Raw genomic sequence first — 16,267 nt, 5'->3', positions numbered from 1 at the left:
ACAACTTGGCCATCTGGAGTCTGAGCAAGTCGATACCCAAAGATAAGACACCTTCAGACTCATTTGCAGAAGGCCACCAATACATCCTGGAATCCACAAAACACAGGCCTTGCTGCTACAAATACCTCCTCACACAGAGCCCCCCCGAGACCCTGCTCACAGCTCACATGGTTGTCTCTGATCTTCATCATTTGCAAAGCTCCTCCACCCAAAGAAAAGTCTCACAGACAATTTGTCCTTACCATGGATAATATTTGATTTCTCACCATTTGTACAAGTCAGTCAGATCAGCCTTGTCTCAACATTGTCATCAGGGACATGGACAGTGAGGAAACCCACAACAGCCTGTTTGAAACACAGCTGCCGATACCAAGAGTGGAATGTGGTTGCAAAGGCTCCTGAATACAGAACTGTGTGGTACCAAGAGTGCGGTGCTGTTCTTCGGTACCAGGGCCTAGCCGGAGCCGTTAGAGATAACTGCACAGCTACTGTCAAAAAAGATGGATCGCAACTGTTGCCATAATATTGATGAAGAAATCATGAACTTTAGACAAACTTTGCTTCATTATAATCCCAAAACACACCTCCTGGTTGAAGGCTACCTGCCTCTAACACTGACCACGCCTCGGACACTGTCCCCGTGCATGCGTGGGAGTCTCGCTCGAGAAAGGCAGAGATACGATAATTGAATTCTGAGAAGGGCGGAGATCCCTGAGGCAGAGGAGGAGCAAGGTGTGTTACTAAGCATGAAAGATGACTTCTTGGCAATGAAAATTTGAAGCTTCCGCACCAAGAATCACAACGACTGATGACGGAGCACTGACTGGACAGAGGACTGTTAGGACGTCTTGAGATCAGCACCGGTAGCTATAACCTCCCCTTCTCTTCTTTCTACAGTTAACTTTTCCCCTTTCTTTCACCCCTCTAACTATCACATGCCACTTCACGGGCAACACAATAAAGTTTCACTGTTTGATTGATGCAATCCCCTTTGGTGTTGGTCGCCTTAATTTTGCACTTTCGAGATCGTACTAAACAAACCATCACAAGTCCAATGAGTGGACCGTGACACCATTGTACGGTGTTCTTTGTCCCTCATAATTTGCAAGAACAGGTAATCAAAGGGCCATTTGCCAGGACACAATATCTAGAACGTGCACCAAGATCTGGCCATGGAAGTGTATGAGCAAGGGAAGGTGCGTTTCTCTGTGAGGTTCAAAGTACAGAAATGATACACCATTAGGTACTCCATGAGGCACACGCTTGTGTTAACTATGACAGGTACGGAAAGGACCATCTCTTCTTCTGCAGCCTCACACCCAGAGCTCCCCTGTCTTCTCTCCAACCCTACACAACTGGCAGGTTTGCTTCTGACCTTCTCAGAATTGGCAAAAACAGATCATGAGAGGACAATGCACCACGATCGCACCAAGAACAGAGGTACATTTGAGTCCTCATCACCACTCTCAGGAGGATGACGAGGATTCTAAACCACATCAATGATAAATGCCCAAAATGGAAGAGGAGCAGTCATCCAACAGCTAAAGAATGAGTCATCAAACTAATGGCTTAGGGGAATCTTCTCCTGTCTTTTATCACACGCACTGTTCCACAGAGATGCGACTCCTGCTAAGGTCATGTTTACCTCTATTCCCCACCGACAAGAACAGAACACAAAGAGTCTCCCACATCTCCTGCCTTGCACACCCGCTCGAGCATCAGCAAGAGGCACTAACACACCACACATGGCTGAACAAAGCTGTGCTGATTGTTACAGATAAACGCACATACAGAGGAGACCAGGTAAAGAAAAACAAACCCACAGATCAGACCAGCAAGGCAAGTAAGCATTCAAAGAGAAAGTGGATTCAGAGGAACTCACCGGGAAGATGTCTCAGTCTTCACTGCAGGCGTGGGAATTCATCCTGGAGAGCACTTGGAAGTCCCTGACATCTCAAGCTGCAAGTGCTGCCCTAAAGTCTTACTCTGGACTACACAGCAGGGGGGTTCAGTTTAAGAAATACTCGTCAGCTCTCGGCAATATTTCTAATCTGTGCCCTGCTCATCTCCCACAGATATGAAGCTCTAACCGTAAACACCTTCTCATGGGCCTCATTCTCAAGCTACATCTCCTGAGTAATTACAACACATTCTCTTTCAGCTTCTGCTTCCTTTTTCTCATGAACAAAATTCTGTCTTAGGGGCTTGAAGTAAGTATTTGCTGCAAAAACAACGCTCACGTTTTCAAAAGCATAAAGAACTCTCCAGAAATGGGGAAAATGTACCATGACCTTCCAGCAAACAAAGGCCTGAAAGAAAGTCTAAGTACAACTATGAAGAAACACTACATTGCAAACTTACAAGGAGCTTTCACACAGGAATTATAAACCTTTCTACACACACATCATCGTTCTACAGGCACAGTTACTGCACAAACACTTTCTGACCGGAGGACTGGAATTGCCTTTCAGGACAGGGAAACCAGGATCACAACATCAGTGGCACAGGCCTTGGCACCAGCCATGAAACCAAACCATGGCCCACCCAAAACCACATTGACCCACCTGTTTCCTAGTCCAAAGCCAGCCCCTCACCCTCCTCACTCTGCAGTCACAGCCTTTGCTTGCACCACGCACAATATCCAACTTGTGGCCATATGGCGGCCACAGGCAACAGAGCATTTCATTCAGTGACACCTGAGGGAAACTGAGCTCTGTCAAAGTCTTTGTCTTGGCAGCTGAACACCTTCCAGGAGGGGTGGAAACGGCTCCCCCAGCCCAACAGTTATAAGAGATCTTTTAATGTTTTTGGGGCATGACCAGGCACAATGAGGCCCAGCTTTAGACCTGGACAACCAACATGGCAAGAATGGGAAACCTGCAGAAGTGAAGGAATCAGAGCTGGACATTACAGAAGATGTCAGCTCTAGTAGGTACACAGGAAAGGTATCTAGTAGGTAAAAAGCCCACAGGACACTCACACAGGAGGTCACAACAAAGACCAGTGCCAGCAGTGCTCAATGTATTTTCTTCAGACAACTGGAAAAGGGAAAAATGCAGAGAAGGACAACTGTGGGCTTCATCTAAGAACTAGGACAAATGGAACTTTTACACCATCTTTACATCTTTTAGACATCTTATATTGTACCACAGCAAACTTTTTCAACTGCCCTGTCTCTGGACACACACAAATTTCTCACCCTGCCCAAACATCACACAACAGGAAAGCTGCCTTTGCACACAGACACCACTGAAGGCGATGTTGCACACACAGTTCTCCTTACACAAGAATAACAATCACAACATGGACACATGCAAAGAGATTTCTCTGCTCATCACACTAAGTCAAAGAAATGGCAAATGTTCTCCAGTGCATAAGCAATACGCAGCTCCAATAAAGACTCACTCATCAAAGTATCAGCTCAAAGACACCATCATCCTTCTTCAGCACATGGGCAACTTGGAAGATACATGATTCCCAGACCTTAACGTAAAGTGTACGTCTATGCTCAATACCTGCCATTCACAAAAAATATCATACAACAGGAAAGAAAATGGATGAACCCACGTCTTAGCCACTTGGAGACTCAGTAGTGTGATATCCAAAAATATGACACCTTCAGACTCACTTTATGTTTTCCAGCAACAAACCTGGGAATTACCAAAACCCATGCCTTGTCTCCACCACTTCCTCCTCACACTCAGCAGCCCCGAGACTCTCCTCAAACCCCCCAAGATCACAAGGCTGATAAGTACATAATGAAGGTGTTAGTTACGAATAGACAACAAAGAATTGCAAACACACAGCAGAGACTTCCCAGGACACCCAATGCAGATGGAATAAAAGGGCTCAGGACAAAGTTCTTTGACAAGAAGAAATTCTCATTGCATGCCACTGGAGCTGGGCACTGAACAGGGAATAAACTAAACCATCTGTCTTCGATCCTTCAACAGCCCCTCACACACAGCTCCCAGCACTCTCCTCTCCAACCCATCACAACTTGCATGGTGTTCTTTGACCAGATAATTTGCAAACACATCACATCACAGGGACAGTTGCCCAAAACTTTTCAACATTCACCACCATCACACCATGCACTCCACATAGATATCTTGACATCTCCATACAAGAAGGAAGACACATTCCTGGGCTCACTGGTGTTTTAGGAGGAAACGTCAAGGGCCTAAAACTATAAAAGAAGTGGCCCACAGGATCAGGAACATCTGCACAGGGGCACTATCCCCCTCCTTACATCTCCCACTGCCCCTTGACTCTTTCCTACGGCTCTGGCCATAGCCTGTATGTTCAAGCCAAGGCACATACAGCTCCATTTCAAGTAAATAAGCCTTGAAAGACGGGCAATCAGCAAAGCCCATCTCCCGTTTCCTGCAGTAGCCCTTCCCACGCAGCCACCCAGAGACTTTCACACAGGAATTATAAACCTTTCTACACACACATCATCGTTCTACAGGCACAGTTACTGCACAAACACTTTATGACCGGAGGATTGGAATTGCCTTTCAGGACAGGGAAACCAGGATCACAACATCAGTGGCACAGGCCTTGGCACCAGCCATGAAACCAAACCATGGCCCACCCAAAACCACATTGACCCACCTGTTTTCCTAGTCCAAAGCCAGCCCCTCACCCTCCTCACTCTGCAGTCACAGCCTTTGCTTGCACCACGCACAATATCCAACTCGTGGCCATATGGCGGCCACAGGCAACAGAGCATTTCATTCAGTGACACCTGAGGGAAACTGAGCTCTGTCAAAGTCTTTGCCTTGGCAGCTGAACACCTTCCAGGAGGGGTGGAAGATGCTCCCCCAGCCCAACAGTTATAAGAGATCTTTTAATGTTTTTGGGGCATGACCGGGCACAACGAGGCCCAGCTTTAGACCAGGACAACAAAGAAAGCAAGAATGGGAAACCTGCAGAAATGAAGGAATCAGAGCTGGACATTACAGAAGATGTCAGCTCTAGTAGGTACACAGGAAAGGTATCAAGTTAGTAAAAAGCCCACAGGACACTCACACAGGAGCTCACACCAAAGACCAGAGCCACCGTTCCTCAATGTAATTTCTTCAGAGAATCAAAAATGGTAAATGCATGGAACCACAACTGTGGGCTTCATGCAATATCTAGGATGAATGGAACTTTTACACCATCTTTACATCTTTCAGACATCTCACATTATACCACAGCAAACATTCCCAACTGCCCTGTCTCTGGAGACACACATTTTTTCACCCTGCCCAAACATCACACAACAGGAAAGCTGCCTTTGCACACAGACACCACTGAAGGAGATGTTACACACACAATTCTCTTTACACAAGAATAACAATCACAACACAGACACATGCAAAGAGATTTCTCTGCTCATCACAAGTCAAAGAAATGGCAAATGTTCTCCAGTGCATAAGCAATACGCAGCTCCAATAAAGACTCACTCATCAAAGTATCAGCTCAAAGACACCATCATCCTTCTTCAGCACATGGGCAACTTGGAAGATACATGATTCCCAGACCTTAACGTAAAGTGTACATCTATGCTCAATACCTGCCACTCACAGGAAATATCATAAAACAGGAAAAGAAATGGATGAACCAACAGCTTGGACAGTTCGACACTGTACAGTGTGATATCCAAAAATATGACACCTTCAGACTCACTTTATGTTGTCCAGCAACAAACCTGGGAATTACCAAAACCCATGCCTTGTCTCCACCACTTCCTCCTCACACTCAGCAGCCCCGAGACTCTCCTCAAACCCTCCAATCTCACAAGGCTGTCACTGATTGTTATCATTTCAGACACACTTCACTCAAAAAGTCATACAGACAACTTCTCCTTACCATGAAAAATATTTGATTTCTCACCATATGTGACAAACGAGCATTTTTTTCAGTAACATTTTAAGGAAACACACCTAGGAAATCATTTCTCTTCTCTGCTGGAAATATGAAAGGCACATCAGAGACAACGGCCCATCTTTAGCTCATCACTGTGAGCAAGGCAAGAGGTTGACACGTGCAACATGGAAGGGATGACACCATACTGTTCTTGATTATGGCACTTAGAGTAGGTACAATATTAAGGTGTTTAGTAGGTACTCTACACACAGTTTACTGATCCCAAAGATCTCATTATATCGTTTGTCATAAGTATGTGATTAAGGTCTTAGTTAACATTTGACGACAATTGCAAACACAGAGGACGAACCTCCCAGGGCTCTCAAGACAGCTACAATAACATGGCTCAGGACAAATTTCTTTGGCAAGGAGAAATTCACATTGTATGACACTGCAGCTGGGTACCGAACAGGGAAAGGAGCAAATAATCTCTCCTGTCTCCAAACCTTCACAACTTGCATGGTGTTCTCTGACCAAATAATTTCTAAAACACTCGACATCACAGGGACATTTTCCAGGACTATTTCTCTTCAACATTCACCACCATCACACCACGCACTCCACATAGATATCTTGACATCTCCATACAAAAAGGAAGACACATTTCTCTGCTCACTGGTGTTTTAGGAGGAAACCTCGAAGTCCTAAAAGCAGAAGAGGAGCCGCCCACCAGGAGACACTCGGTCAGTGAACATCTGCATAGGGGCGCTATCCCCCTCCTTACATCTCCCACTGCCCCTTGACTCTCTCCTACAGCTCTGGCCATAGCCTGTATGCTCAAGCCAAGGCACATCCAGCTCCATTTCAAGTAAATAAGCCTTGAAAGACGGGCAATCAGCAAAGCCCATCTCCCGTTTCCTGCACTAGCCCTTCCCACGCAGCCACCCAGAGACTTTCTCAAAGAGTCACAACTTTTCCTATTCTCTTTCAGCTTCCTAACAGGCAGACAGACATCGTCAAGGGACCAGTTGTTGCCCAGCCCATTCCTCCGCCCGCTGCACAAAGGTGAAAGCGCAAAGACATTTCGTTGCTCGTCATGGAGAAGCAGCGAGGCTGAGAAGAGCAGAAACGCTGAGCAGCCAAGTTACATGTGGGGGCACGAGGATTCCGTCGGAAGAGCATCTCCCCCCGCTCCAGCGCACGGGCTGTGGGGAAGCACCTGACCTGGCGGGACCGCAGAGTCGGCCCTTGTGCCGCCGCCGGCAGCAGCTGTAGCGCTGAGCCCCGGTCCCACGCTCCCCTCCCGCCAGCCAGAGGCAGCAGCAGCCGGCGCGTTGCCGCGGGAAGCGCTGCCTGCCTGGGAGCGAAACCCCCCTCGGCAGCGGCCGGGACGCGGCGCGGCCAGGCCCGAGCAGCAGCAGAGCGAAGCGTCGCGGAGCCGCGAAATGCGGGCACAGGAACTCACCGGGGCAGCGGCGGGGTCCTCGCCGAGCAGCGGCGCGGGCTCGTCGGGCGGCGGCCGGGCCGGGAGGGTGTCGCAGCAGCTGCCGCCCGACAAGCGGAGCTGGCTCTTGCGCGAGTCGGCGGTGAGCGACACCTCGTGCGAGTAGGAGCGCAGGAAGGCGCGGACGCCGTCGATGCCCACGAAGTGCGAGGCCGGCACGCCGCGCAAGGCGCCGCTGCCCGCCGCCAGCAGCTGCGAGCGGCGCCAGCGCCGCAGGCGCAGCGCCAGCAGCAGCAGCAGGAAGGCGAGGAAGAGGCAGGACACGGCCGCCACGGCCACCACCAGCCACCGCGTCAGGCTGCCGGCCGGCTCGCCCGGCGCCGCCGCCGCGCTGCCCAGCTCCGACAGCAGCTCGGCCACGCTCTCGGCCAGCACCACCGTCAGCGTGGCCGTGGCCGACAGCGCCGGCCGCCCGTGGTCCTTCACCACCACCACCAGGCTCTGCCGCGCCGCGTCGCGGGCCAGCGGGAAGCGCGCCGTGCGCACCTCGCCGCTGTGCAGCCCCACGCGGAACAGCCCCGGCTCCGTCGCCTTGGCCAGCTCGTACGACAGCCACGCGTTCTGCCCCGCGTCCGCGTCCACCGCCACCACCTTGGCCACCAGCGCCCCGGGCTCCGCCGAGCGCGGCGCCAGCTCCACGCCCGCCCAGCCCGCGCCCGCACCCGCGCCCGCCCCCGCGCCCGCGCCCGGCGCCGGCGGCGGGTACAGCACCTGCGGCGCGTTGTCGTTCTCGTCCACGATCACGAGCCGCACCGACACGTTGCTGCTCAGCGCCGGCGCGCCGCCGTCCTCCGCCCGCACCCACAGCCCCACCTCGCGCACCTCCTCGTAGTCGAAGGAGCGCAGCGCGTACAGCGCGCCCGTCTCCGCCTGCACCGACACGTAGGACGACAGCGGCGCGCCCCGCACCCGCCCCTCCGACAGCCGGTACCGCACGCGCGCGTTCTGCCCCCAGTCCGCGTCGGCCGCCCGCACCGTCAGCACCAGCGCGCCCGCCGCGTTGTTCTCGGGCAGCCGGGCGCTGTAGCGCGCCTCCGCGAACACCGGCGCGTTGTCGTTCACGTCCAGCACCCGCAGCGCCAGCACCGCGCTGCTCCGCAGCGCCGGCGACCCGCCGTCGGCCGCCCGCACCGTCACGTTGTACTCCGCCACCTCCTCCCGGTCCAGCTCCCTCGACGTCACTACGCGGTAGTAGTCCTCGAACGACCGCTCTAGACGGAACGGCAGCCGATCCGCGATGCTGCATCGCACCTCGCCGTTCGCCCCCGAGTCGCGGTCCTGCACGTGCAGCAGGGCCACCACCGTCCCCGACGGGGCGTCCTCAGAGATCTCGGTCAAAGTCGACGACACTGAAATCTCGGGCGCGTTGTCGTTCACGTCTGTCACCGTGATCGCCACTTTCGCTGTGTCGAAGAGCTCTCCGCCATCTCGAGCCTGCACCTCCAGTTCGTAGAGAGTCGCGTCCTCGAAGTCCAGGCTCCTCACCAGCGTGATCGCTCCCGTCTCGGCGTCCAGCTGGAAAATCTCCGATTCCAGGTCCGTCGCTTTCTTCAACGAGTATTTCACGTGCCCGTTCATCCCCTCGTCGGCGTCGGTGGCCGTGACGGTGAGGAGGGTGGAGCCCACGGGCACGTCCTCCGGCACACGCACCGTGTACTCCGCCTGGCCGAACACGGGCGCGTTGTCGTTGGCGTCCAGCACCGCCACGCGGATGCGCGCCGTGCCCGTCCGCGCCGGGTCGCCGCCGTCGCTCGCCCTCAGCACCAGCTCGTGAAACGCCGCCTCCTCGCGGTCCAGCGCCTTCGCCAGCACCAGCTCGGGACGCTGGTCCCCGCCGGGGCCCGCCTGCACGGCCAGCGAGAAGTGCTCGTCGCCGCTCAGCTCGTAGCGCTGCAGGGAATTCGCTCCCGAGTCCGGGTCGTGAGCCCTGGCCAGGGGAAACCGCGACCCCGGCGATGTCGTCTCGCTCATTCTCTCCTCCAGTTCAGATTCCTTGAAGCTGGGCGCGTTGTCATTAATGTCCATGATCTCCACTTCGATGCCGTAAACCTGCATTTGCCCCTCCACTATCACCTCACACCGCAGCACGCATTTCTCCACCAGCCGGCACAGCTGCTCTCTGTCGATCCTGTCCGCCGTCACCAAATGTCCCGTCTTCCCGTGCAGGGAGAAATACTGCGTCCTACCTCTATCCAAGAGGCGGAGACTGCGGTCGCGGAGCGCCGGCAGCTCCAGCCCCAGGTCCTTGGCCACGTCGCCCACGAACGAGCCCTTGGGCATCTCCTCGGGAACCGAGTAGCGCAGCTGCCCCCACGCCGCCTCCCACGCCGCCACCAGCACGCACCACAGCAGGGCTCGCTCCCGCCGGCCCCGGCGCCTCCCCGCCGCGCACATCTCGGCCGCGGCCCCGCCGGCCACGCACCACCGCCGCCACCGACCCGCCGCCGCCCGCCGATCCGCTTCTGGCTCTGGCTCCGGCTCAGGCTCCGGCTCCCGTTTACGGCTTCTGCTTCGGCCCCGTGTCGTTCTTCCCACTGCGGCTCTGCCTCCAGCTCCGGCTTCGGCTCCGGCTCCCGCTCGCTGTCGCCGGCCCCGGCCGCTGCCGCCGGCCCCTCCGCCTCGCTGCAGCACGGCTCCGCACCGCGGGGACGCTCGCAGACCGCCCGGCCGCCGAACCAGCCAGCGAGCGAGCGAGCGAGCGAGTCGGGCCGCAGCGGGCGGGGCTGCCTGCAGCGCTCCGGCCTTCCTCTCGCTCCTCCTCGGTCAACAGCGGCGCCCGCAGCCTCCTCCCGGCACTGCAGGCACCGAGCGCTGCCGAGACATCGCTGCCCGCCCGGCCCTTCCCACCGACAGCTCGCGGGGACGGCACCGGCGCCACCGAGACATCGCTGCCCGCCCGGCGGGGAGCTCCTGCGCTGCCGGCTCTCCCCGACACCTCCTCCGTGATCCTCGCCCACATCCCGACCACGAAGGAACAACACGCGGCCCGCCACTGTGTTCCTTCTACCGCACGGGAGAAAAATGTATCTGGGGACACCCGGGATTTCCTGCACGGGCTTTTCTCTGAGCCGTTCTGTCCTTTAACGATGCCTCTTACGCCTAACGCACGGGAAAGAACACGTGCTCATGGACCTATATGGCAGGTATGATACTTTTTTTTTTTTTTTTTAAATCTTTACGTGTAGAATATTACGAGTATTCGACTATTTGCCCAAAAGCACAGTCCCCACCACGGATTTTTGTAGCCGGCATGCTGGAATGACGGGTACAAGGACAACAAAAGAAAACAGGCTCTGAAATGCAAAATGCGATATTCGGACACACACACACACCCACCCACCCACCCCCCGGTTAACCAGAGGTATCGGGCTCCCTAACCCAAGCGGCAGGAACTTGGCTTTCAATCCTTCAGCTCCCCCGGAACACGCTCCCAATGAACTCCCCCACCGCCGCCGCCCGAGCCGAGACACGTCAAGGCTGAAGAAGGTGGGGTCCATCAACGCAGAATCTAAGCCCCCTCGGCCCCTACCGCTCCGGAGGAGCTGGGCTTGCTCCGGCCCTGCCACGGCCTCAGGGCTTTCTCCCTAGAAGAGCTTCCTGGGAACACAGCACAGGAGGAGGCGCCGCTACTGCTCGCGACTCATTCTCTGCCCCCACCCCGGGCTGCACTACAGCTCCCCAGGAGGCGGGAGGCACCTGCACTGACCCCGGCCCGAATCACCTGCTCGGCCTCCGCCAGCTGCCGGGAAAATGGCTTGGCGAGCACGGCAAGAACAACAGCGGCACCGCTGCCTTGGCTCCTCGGCCCATTCGGTGGCCCACAGGAGCAAAACAGGGATCGATTGCAGCCATACGACAGCTTTCCTTTGCTCCATTTTTTTCTTGTCCGTCTAATTTCATGATATTCGTCTGTCCTCGACAGTATGGACGGACAGAACGGAATGAGAGCAGTGCGATGCTTTAGGGAAGTCACGGAGCTAACGGCTACATCATTACTATGCTGGATCGCCTAAGCATGCAGCCAATACTGAGAAAGGAAAGTTGAAGGACTTCAGTGAGCGATTTCCCTTTTTAATACGCCACGTGAATTTAGGGTTTGTATAGTTTATACACATTAGCATTTATCCAAGAAATGCGATACCTTGAACGACCGGAAAGAACTTTCATTTTCTCATAAATAGCGGTGTAAGATTGCAACTTGTTAATAAATCATTAATCTAACCCTTGAGTGTTCATGTTGGTAGGACACCTCTTCAACAAAGTACTCTTGGTCAGCAGGCGAGCACCAATAGAGCTGCACACCCTAAACTATGCGGACCATTTCTAAAAGCGTAAATGGACTAGATTAGAGTGCCTAATTGATCTCCTTTTAGGTTGTTTTAGATATGTTCTCAGGGTGTGTATAGCCTCTCCTGCTCAAACAGGCAGACACACAATGATTGATAAAGTGGCTGAGAGACCGAATTCCTCGGTTTAGCATTTCCCCGTTAACACAATCAGCAAGGTCCAAGCACCTCTCTTTGGGAGAAGGGGAGAGGAAAAGAGAACAGGCTCTGAAATACAAAAGGAGATTAATTTTTTTTCTTTTGAGATCCCATTCTACACCTTCACCTGTATATGGAAAACAGATCAGGAACGTTAAAAAGGGGGAATTAACACCCAGGGTAGAAAAAAAGGGAAATAACTGCACAGAGGAACAATGCCTGAAATAGTTAAGCCAATCCCATCTGGGCTACCATTACTGCAGAAGAGTTTCCCCAAAAGATGGAGTACACTCTCCTCCATCATCACGGAGGAACAAACCGTAACTTGTGTATGAAAGACGGATAGGGAACGGTAAAAAAAAAACAAGAGAGGGAACTACCAAAAGCACAAAGAATTCAGAAAACTCATGCCTGGTTAAAATTAATCCGCCCCGTTAAGGCTGCCATTTCTGCAGCAGCCTTCCTCCAAGTGCTGGGAGGGCTCACGGCAGATGAGGGCAACATTCACTGGGGAACAATCTGGGAGTTCTGAATTCATGGAGAAAACATTCATGGGAAACCAGCGGTTTTACATGCAGCTATCAACCAGGTTCAGGTGCATCGGTTTGGGCAAAGAGCGACGAGGAAGGAAGAGTCTCCACCAGGAATCGCCCACCACATCTTTCGTCACGCACGATCCTCAGTTTACTCAAAGTAGGGTCGGCGAGAAAACCCCCGACGTGAGGCTGAGGGTGGGGCCGCCGGCAGAGCAGGGAGTGCCGCGGCTGCCTGGCTGCTCGCAGAGCAAGGGGGATCCCCCGCCCGTTCCTTCCCTCCCGGGCAGCCGGAGGAGCGCTCCCTGTGCCCAGCAGCCGCGGAAAAGCCCGGGCGAGAGGCACGACGGCTCCGCCCGGCTGAAGGAGAAGAGCGAGAGCGCGCGGGCTCACAGACCTGCGGTGCGTCGGGCTCCGCGGGCGGCTCTCCCGCGCCGGCGCTGCTGCTCGGGCTCCGCTTCCCGCAGGGCTCCCCGCCGAGAAGCTCCTCCGCGGCCAGGCTGGGCAGCGGCGGCGGCGGCGGCAGCCAAGCGGCCTCGGCCACGGCGCGGCCCGGCGCCACGCACAGGTTGTAGGAGTAGGGCAAGGTGCCCTCGCAGAAGTCGGCCGGGAAGGCGGCGCCGGCCACGGAGAAGCGCTGCGCGCCCAGGCAGCGCAGGACGGCGGGCGGCCCGGCCCGGCGCAGCCGCGCCAGCACGGCCAGCGCCACGCTCAGCAGGAACAGGGCGGAGAGGAGCGCCAGCGCCAGCACCAGGTAGAACTGCAGCTCCGCCGGCGAGTCGGCGCCCGCCGCCCGCTCGCTCAGCTCCGGCAGCGCCTCCTGCAAGCTCTCGGCCAGCACCACGTGCAGCGTGGCCGTGGCCGACAGCGCCGGCTGCCCGTGGTCCTTCACCACGGCCACCAGCCGCTGCTTGGCCGCGTCCCGCTCCGACACGGCCCGCGCCGTCCGCACCTCGCCGCTGTGCAGCCCCACGCGGAACAGCGCCGGCTCCGGCGCCTGCACCAGCTCGTACGACAGCCACGCGTTGCGCCCCGCGTCCGCGTCCACCGCCACCACCTTGGCCACCAGGTACCCGGCCTCGGCCGACCGCGGCACCACCTCGAACGGCGCCGGCCCCGCCGCGCCCGCGCCCGCCGCCGGCCACAGCACCCGCGGCGCGTTGTCGTTGCGGTCCAGCACGAAGACGCGCACCGTCGCCGTCGAGCTCCGCGCCGGCGCCCCGCCGTCCTGCGCCCGCACCGCCACCGCGAACTCGCGGCACTGCTCGTAGTCGAAGGAGCGCTGCGCGTACACCGCGCCGCTCCGCGCCTCCACCGACACGTACGGCGCCGCGCCCGCGCTGCCGCCCGCCAGCCAGTAGCTCACGCGCCCGTTGGCGCCCGCGTCCGCGTCCCGCGCGCGCACGCGCAGCACCGGCGCGCCCGCCGCGTTGTTCTCCGCCACGTAGGCGCTGTAGGCGGCCTCCTCGAACACCGGCGCGTTGTCGTTCACGTCCGACACCTCCAGCACCAGCGCCGCGCGCCCGGACAGCGCCGGGATGCCCCGGTCGCGGGCCACCACCGTCACCCGGTGCTCGGCCGCCTGCTCCCGGTCCAGCGCGCTCGCCGTCACCACCTTGTACGAGCCGCCCGACGACGACGCCACCAGCGACAGCGGCGCCTCGCCCGACAGCTCGCACGACACCTGACCGTTCTCCCCGGCGTCCCGGTCGATCACGTTCAGGAGGGCCACCACCGTGCCCACCGGCGCGTCCTCGGCCACCGGGCTCGACACCGACAACACCGTGATCTCGGGCGCGTTGTCGTTCACGTCCAGCACCTCCACCTCCACTTCGCAGTGGGCCACCAGGCCGCCGCCGTCCCTCGCCTCCACCAGCAGCGTGTAGCCTCGCGTGTCCTCGAAGTCCAGCGCCTCCTGCAGCGTGACCATCCCGCTCTCCGCGTCCACCGCGAACTTCTGAAGCACCTTGGCCGGCGTTTTCCCGAAGCCGTAGGTGATGCGGGCGTTGGTGCCGGCGTCGGCGTCGGAGGCGGACACGTGCAGCACCGTCGAGCCCGGCGGCGCGTCCTCGCGCAGGCTGGCGCGGTACCGGTCCTGCGAGAACACGGGCGCGTTGTCGTTGGCGTCGGTGACGTTGATGCAGAGCTGGGCGGTGCCGCTCCGCGGCGGGTCGCCGCCGTCCACCGCCGTCAGCACCAGCTGGAAGGAGCTCTGCTTCTCCCGGTCCAGCGCTCGGCGCAGCACCAGCTCCGCGAACTTGCTGCCGTCCTGACCCTCCTTCACCTCCACCGCGAAGTACCCGTTGGTCTCCAGCTCGTAGCCCTGCAGCGCGTTGCTGCCCACGTCCGCGTCCTCGGCCACCCCCAGGGAAAACCGGGCGCCGGGAGAAGTCAACTCGTTGATCTCCAGCTGGAAAGTGTCCTGCAGGAAGCGCGGGGAGTTGTCGTTGACGTCCTGGATGGCCACCTCGACGTGGAAAACGTTGAGCGGGTTCTGCACGAGCGCCTCGAAGCTGACGGAGCAGGACGCCGCCTCGCCGCACATCTCCTCCCGGTCCAGCCTCTCGCTCACGTACAGCTCCCCGCTCTCCGCGCTCACCGAGAAGTATTTCAGCTGCCTTTCAGCGGCAGTCGCCACCCGCAGCTTGCGTGCCGGCAGCTCCGCCGGGCTCAGCCCCAGGTCCCGCGCCAGCGGCCCCACCAGCGAGCCTCTGCCCAGCTCCTCGGGGATGGCGTAGCGGATCCGCTCCGCCGCCGCCCGGCAGCACAAGCCCAGCAGCAGAGCGGGCAGCAGCAGCACTCGCCCGGCTGCTCGCCGCCGGCTCTGCCGCTGCCTGCCCGCCATCGTCGGCAGCGCTCGCCGCGCTCCTCCCTCCTGCCGCTGCCCTGCCGCCCTTCCAGCCGCTCTCCGCACCGAGCGCAGGGGCCGCCGGAGGGCAGTGAGCTCGGCGCCGGCTCGGACGCCGCTGCTCCCCGCGCCGCGCCGCCTCTCGCCTCTGCTGCCCGCGCCGCTGCCGCTCTGGCCGGCGCCGGGCGAGCGAGCAGCCGGCGGGGGCAGGACGCGGCGGCGGCTCCGGCGGCGGCGGCGGCGGCGGCGGCTCCGGCTCCAGCGCCGCTCCGCGGCGGCCAACAGCGGCACCCGGAGGCGCCGCGACGCCACCGCAGCCGGCCGATGCCCGCGCTCCCGGGGGCTCTGGGACACAGGGGAAAGGAGGGGGCACCCGCCACTTGTGACGGCTCGTTCCCACGCAGCCTTGCTCCACGTACGCGCTGATGGTCACATACTTGATTACCAGAGCGTTACCATTGCGTTATGGACAGCAAAGCTCGCATCGTAACAGAAACGGCACAGGACTTCATTCCTGTGTCGTACTGAAAAGGGGCTTGTACCTGCCGTGGGTTGTTAAAGCAGCAGTGCACTCCATCAGGGATTTTACAGCTTGTGGCCTGAGCTGGCATGGGAGCTAAGAAGGAAATATGTGTGCCAGAGGCAATAACGAGTTTTCCTCATGCACAGTCAGAGAACTGAAGACACAGTGTGAAAGGGCGACTGCTCAGAGACTGAACAGGGTGTGCGTATGCCCCATAGCTAGGATATTGTTTCTCCAGCACCCAGGAGAAAAAGGGAATCCACACACTAAACACTGAGTAGAGTCATAGCAGAATGCAGAAGGGTTTCACACCCAGTGACGTTAAGGCACGCCAGTTTTTGTAAGGCCTGTGCCCAGTCGCAAGGACAAGAGAGAGGCAGAAGGAAATACTGGAAGATCCAAGTGCTGCTCTTTCTCCTTTTCCAAAGGCACTCTCTCCTGTCATGCCAAACCTGCAAACGGTTTCATCGTTCTGCCCATAGATGTCATGCATGTATGTCATGGAATTAATCCCCAGAG

At 57.6% G+C, this 16,267-nt stretch overlaps 2 protein-coding genes across 2 annotated transcripts; both read right to left on the bottom strand.

Annotated features, from left to right (window-relative positions):
* Window positions 1-4,175: 4,175 nt before the first annotated feature.
* On the bottom strand, window positions 4,176-10,025 carry LOC141949636 (protocadherin gamma-A2-like). Its single transcript, XM_074883492.1, has 4 exons — window positions 7,081-10,025; window positions 6,869-6,969; window positions 6,587-6,734; window positions 4,176-4,420 (listed from the first exon to the last, which is right to left on the bottom strand). Exons 1-4 carry the CDS (start codon window positions 9,752-9,754, stop codon window positions 4,176-4,178), a joined length of 3,168 nt encoding a protein of 1,055 aa, XP_074739593.1. The 5' UTR covers window positions 9,755-10,025.
* A 98-nt stretch (window positions 10,026-10,123) lies between these two features.
* LOC141949635 (protocadherin gamma-B5-like) lies at window positions 10,124-15,295 on the bottom strand. Its single transcript, XM_074883491.1, has 4 exons — window positions 12,775-15,295; window positions 11,057-11,369; window positions 10,890-10,957; window positions 10,124-10,363 (listed from the first exon to the last, which is right to left on the bottom strand). Exons 1-4 carry the CDS (start codon window positions 15,220-15,222, stop codon window positions 10,124-10,126), a joined length of 3,069 nt encoding a protein of 1,022 aa, XP_074739592.1. The 5' UTR covers window positions 15,223-15,295.
* Between the last annotated feature and the right edge of the window lie 972 nt (window positions 15,296-16,267).

The sequence above is a fragment of the Strix uralensis genome, chromosome 14 (assembly GCF_047716275.1).
Source record: "Strix uralensis isolate ZFMK-TIS-50842 chromosome 14, bStrUra1, whole genome shotgun sequence".
Lineage (NCBI taxonomy): Eukaryota > Metazoa > Chordata > Aves > Strigiformes > Strigidae > Strix > Strix uralensis.
This window is presented reverse-complemented; position numbering and strand designations above follow the sequence as displayed.

Coding starts and splice junctions, on each gene's coding strand:
- LOC141949636 (XM_074883492.1), bottom strand. CDS start 9,754: ATGTGCGCGGCGGGGAGGCGCCGGGGCCGGCGGGAGCGAGCCCTGCTG. Junction 6,970..7,080: donor CGACTCTGCGGTCCCGCCAG/GTCAGGTGCTTC, acceptor TGCTCTTCTCAG/CCTCGCTGCTTCTCCATGAC. Junction 4,421..6,586: donor CACTGACCGAGTGTCTCCTG/GTGGGCGGCTCC, acceptor CCTGTGTGAAAG/TCTCTGGGTGGCTGCGTGGG.
- LOC141949635 (XM_074883491.1), bottom strand. CDS start 15,222: ATGGCGGGCAGGCAGCGGCAGAGCCGGCGGCGAGCAGCCGGGCGAGTG. Junction 11,370..12,774: donor CGGAGCCCGACGCACCGCAG/GTCTGTGAGCCC, acceptor CTGCATGCTTAG/GCGATCCAGCATAGTAATGA. Junction 10,364..10,889: donor AGCCCAGCTCCTCCGGAGCG/GTAGGGGCCGAG, acceptor CCCGTGCGGTAG/AAGGAACACAGTGGCGGGCC.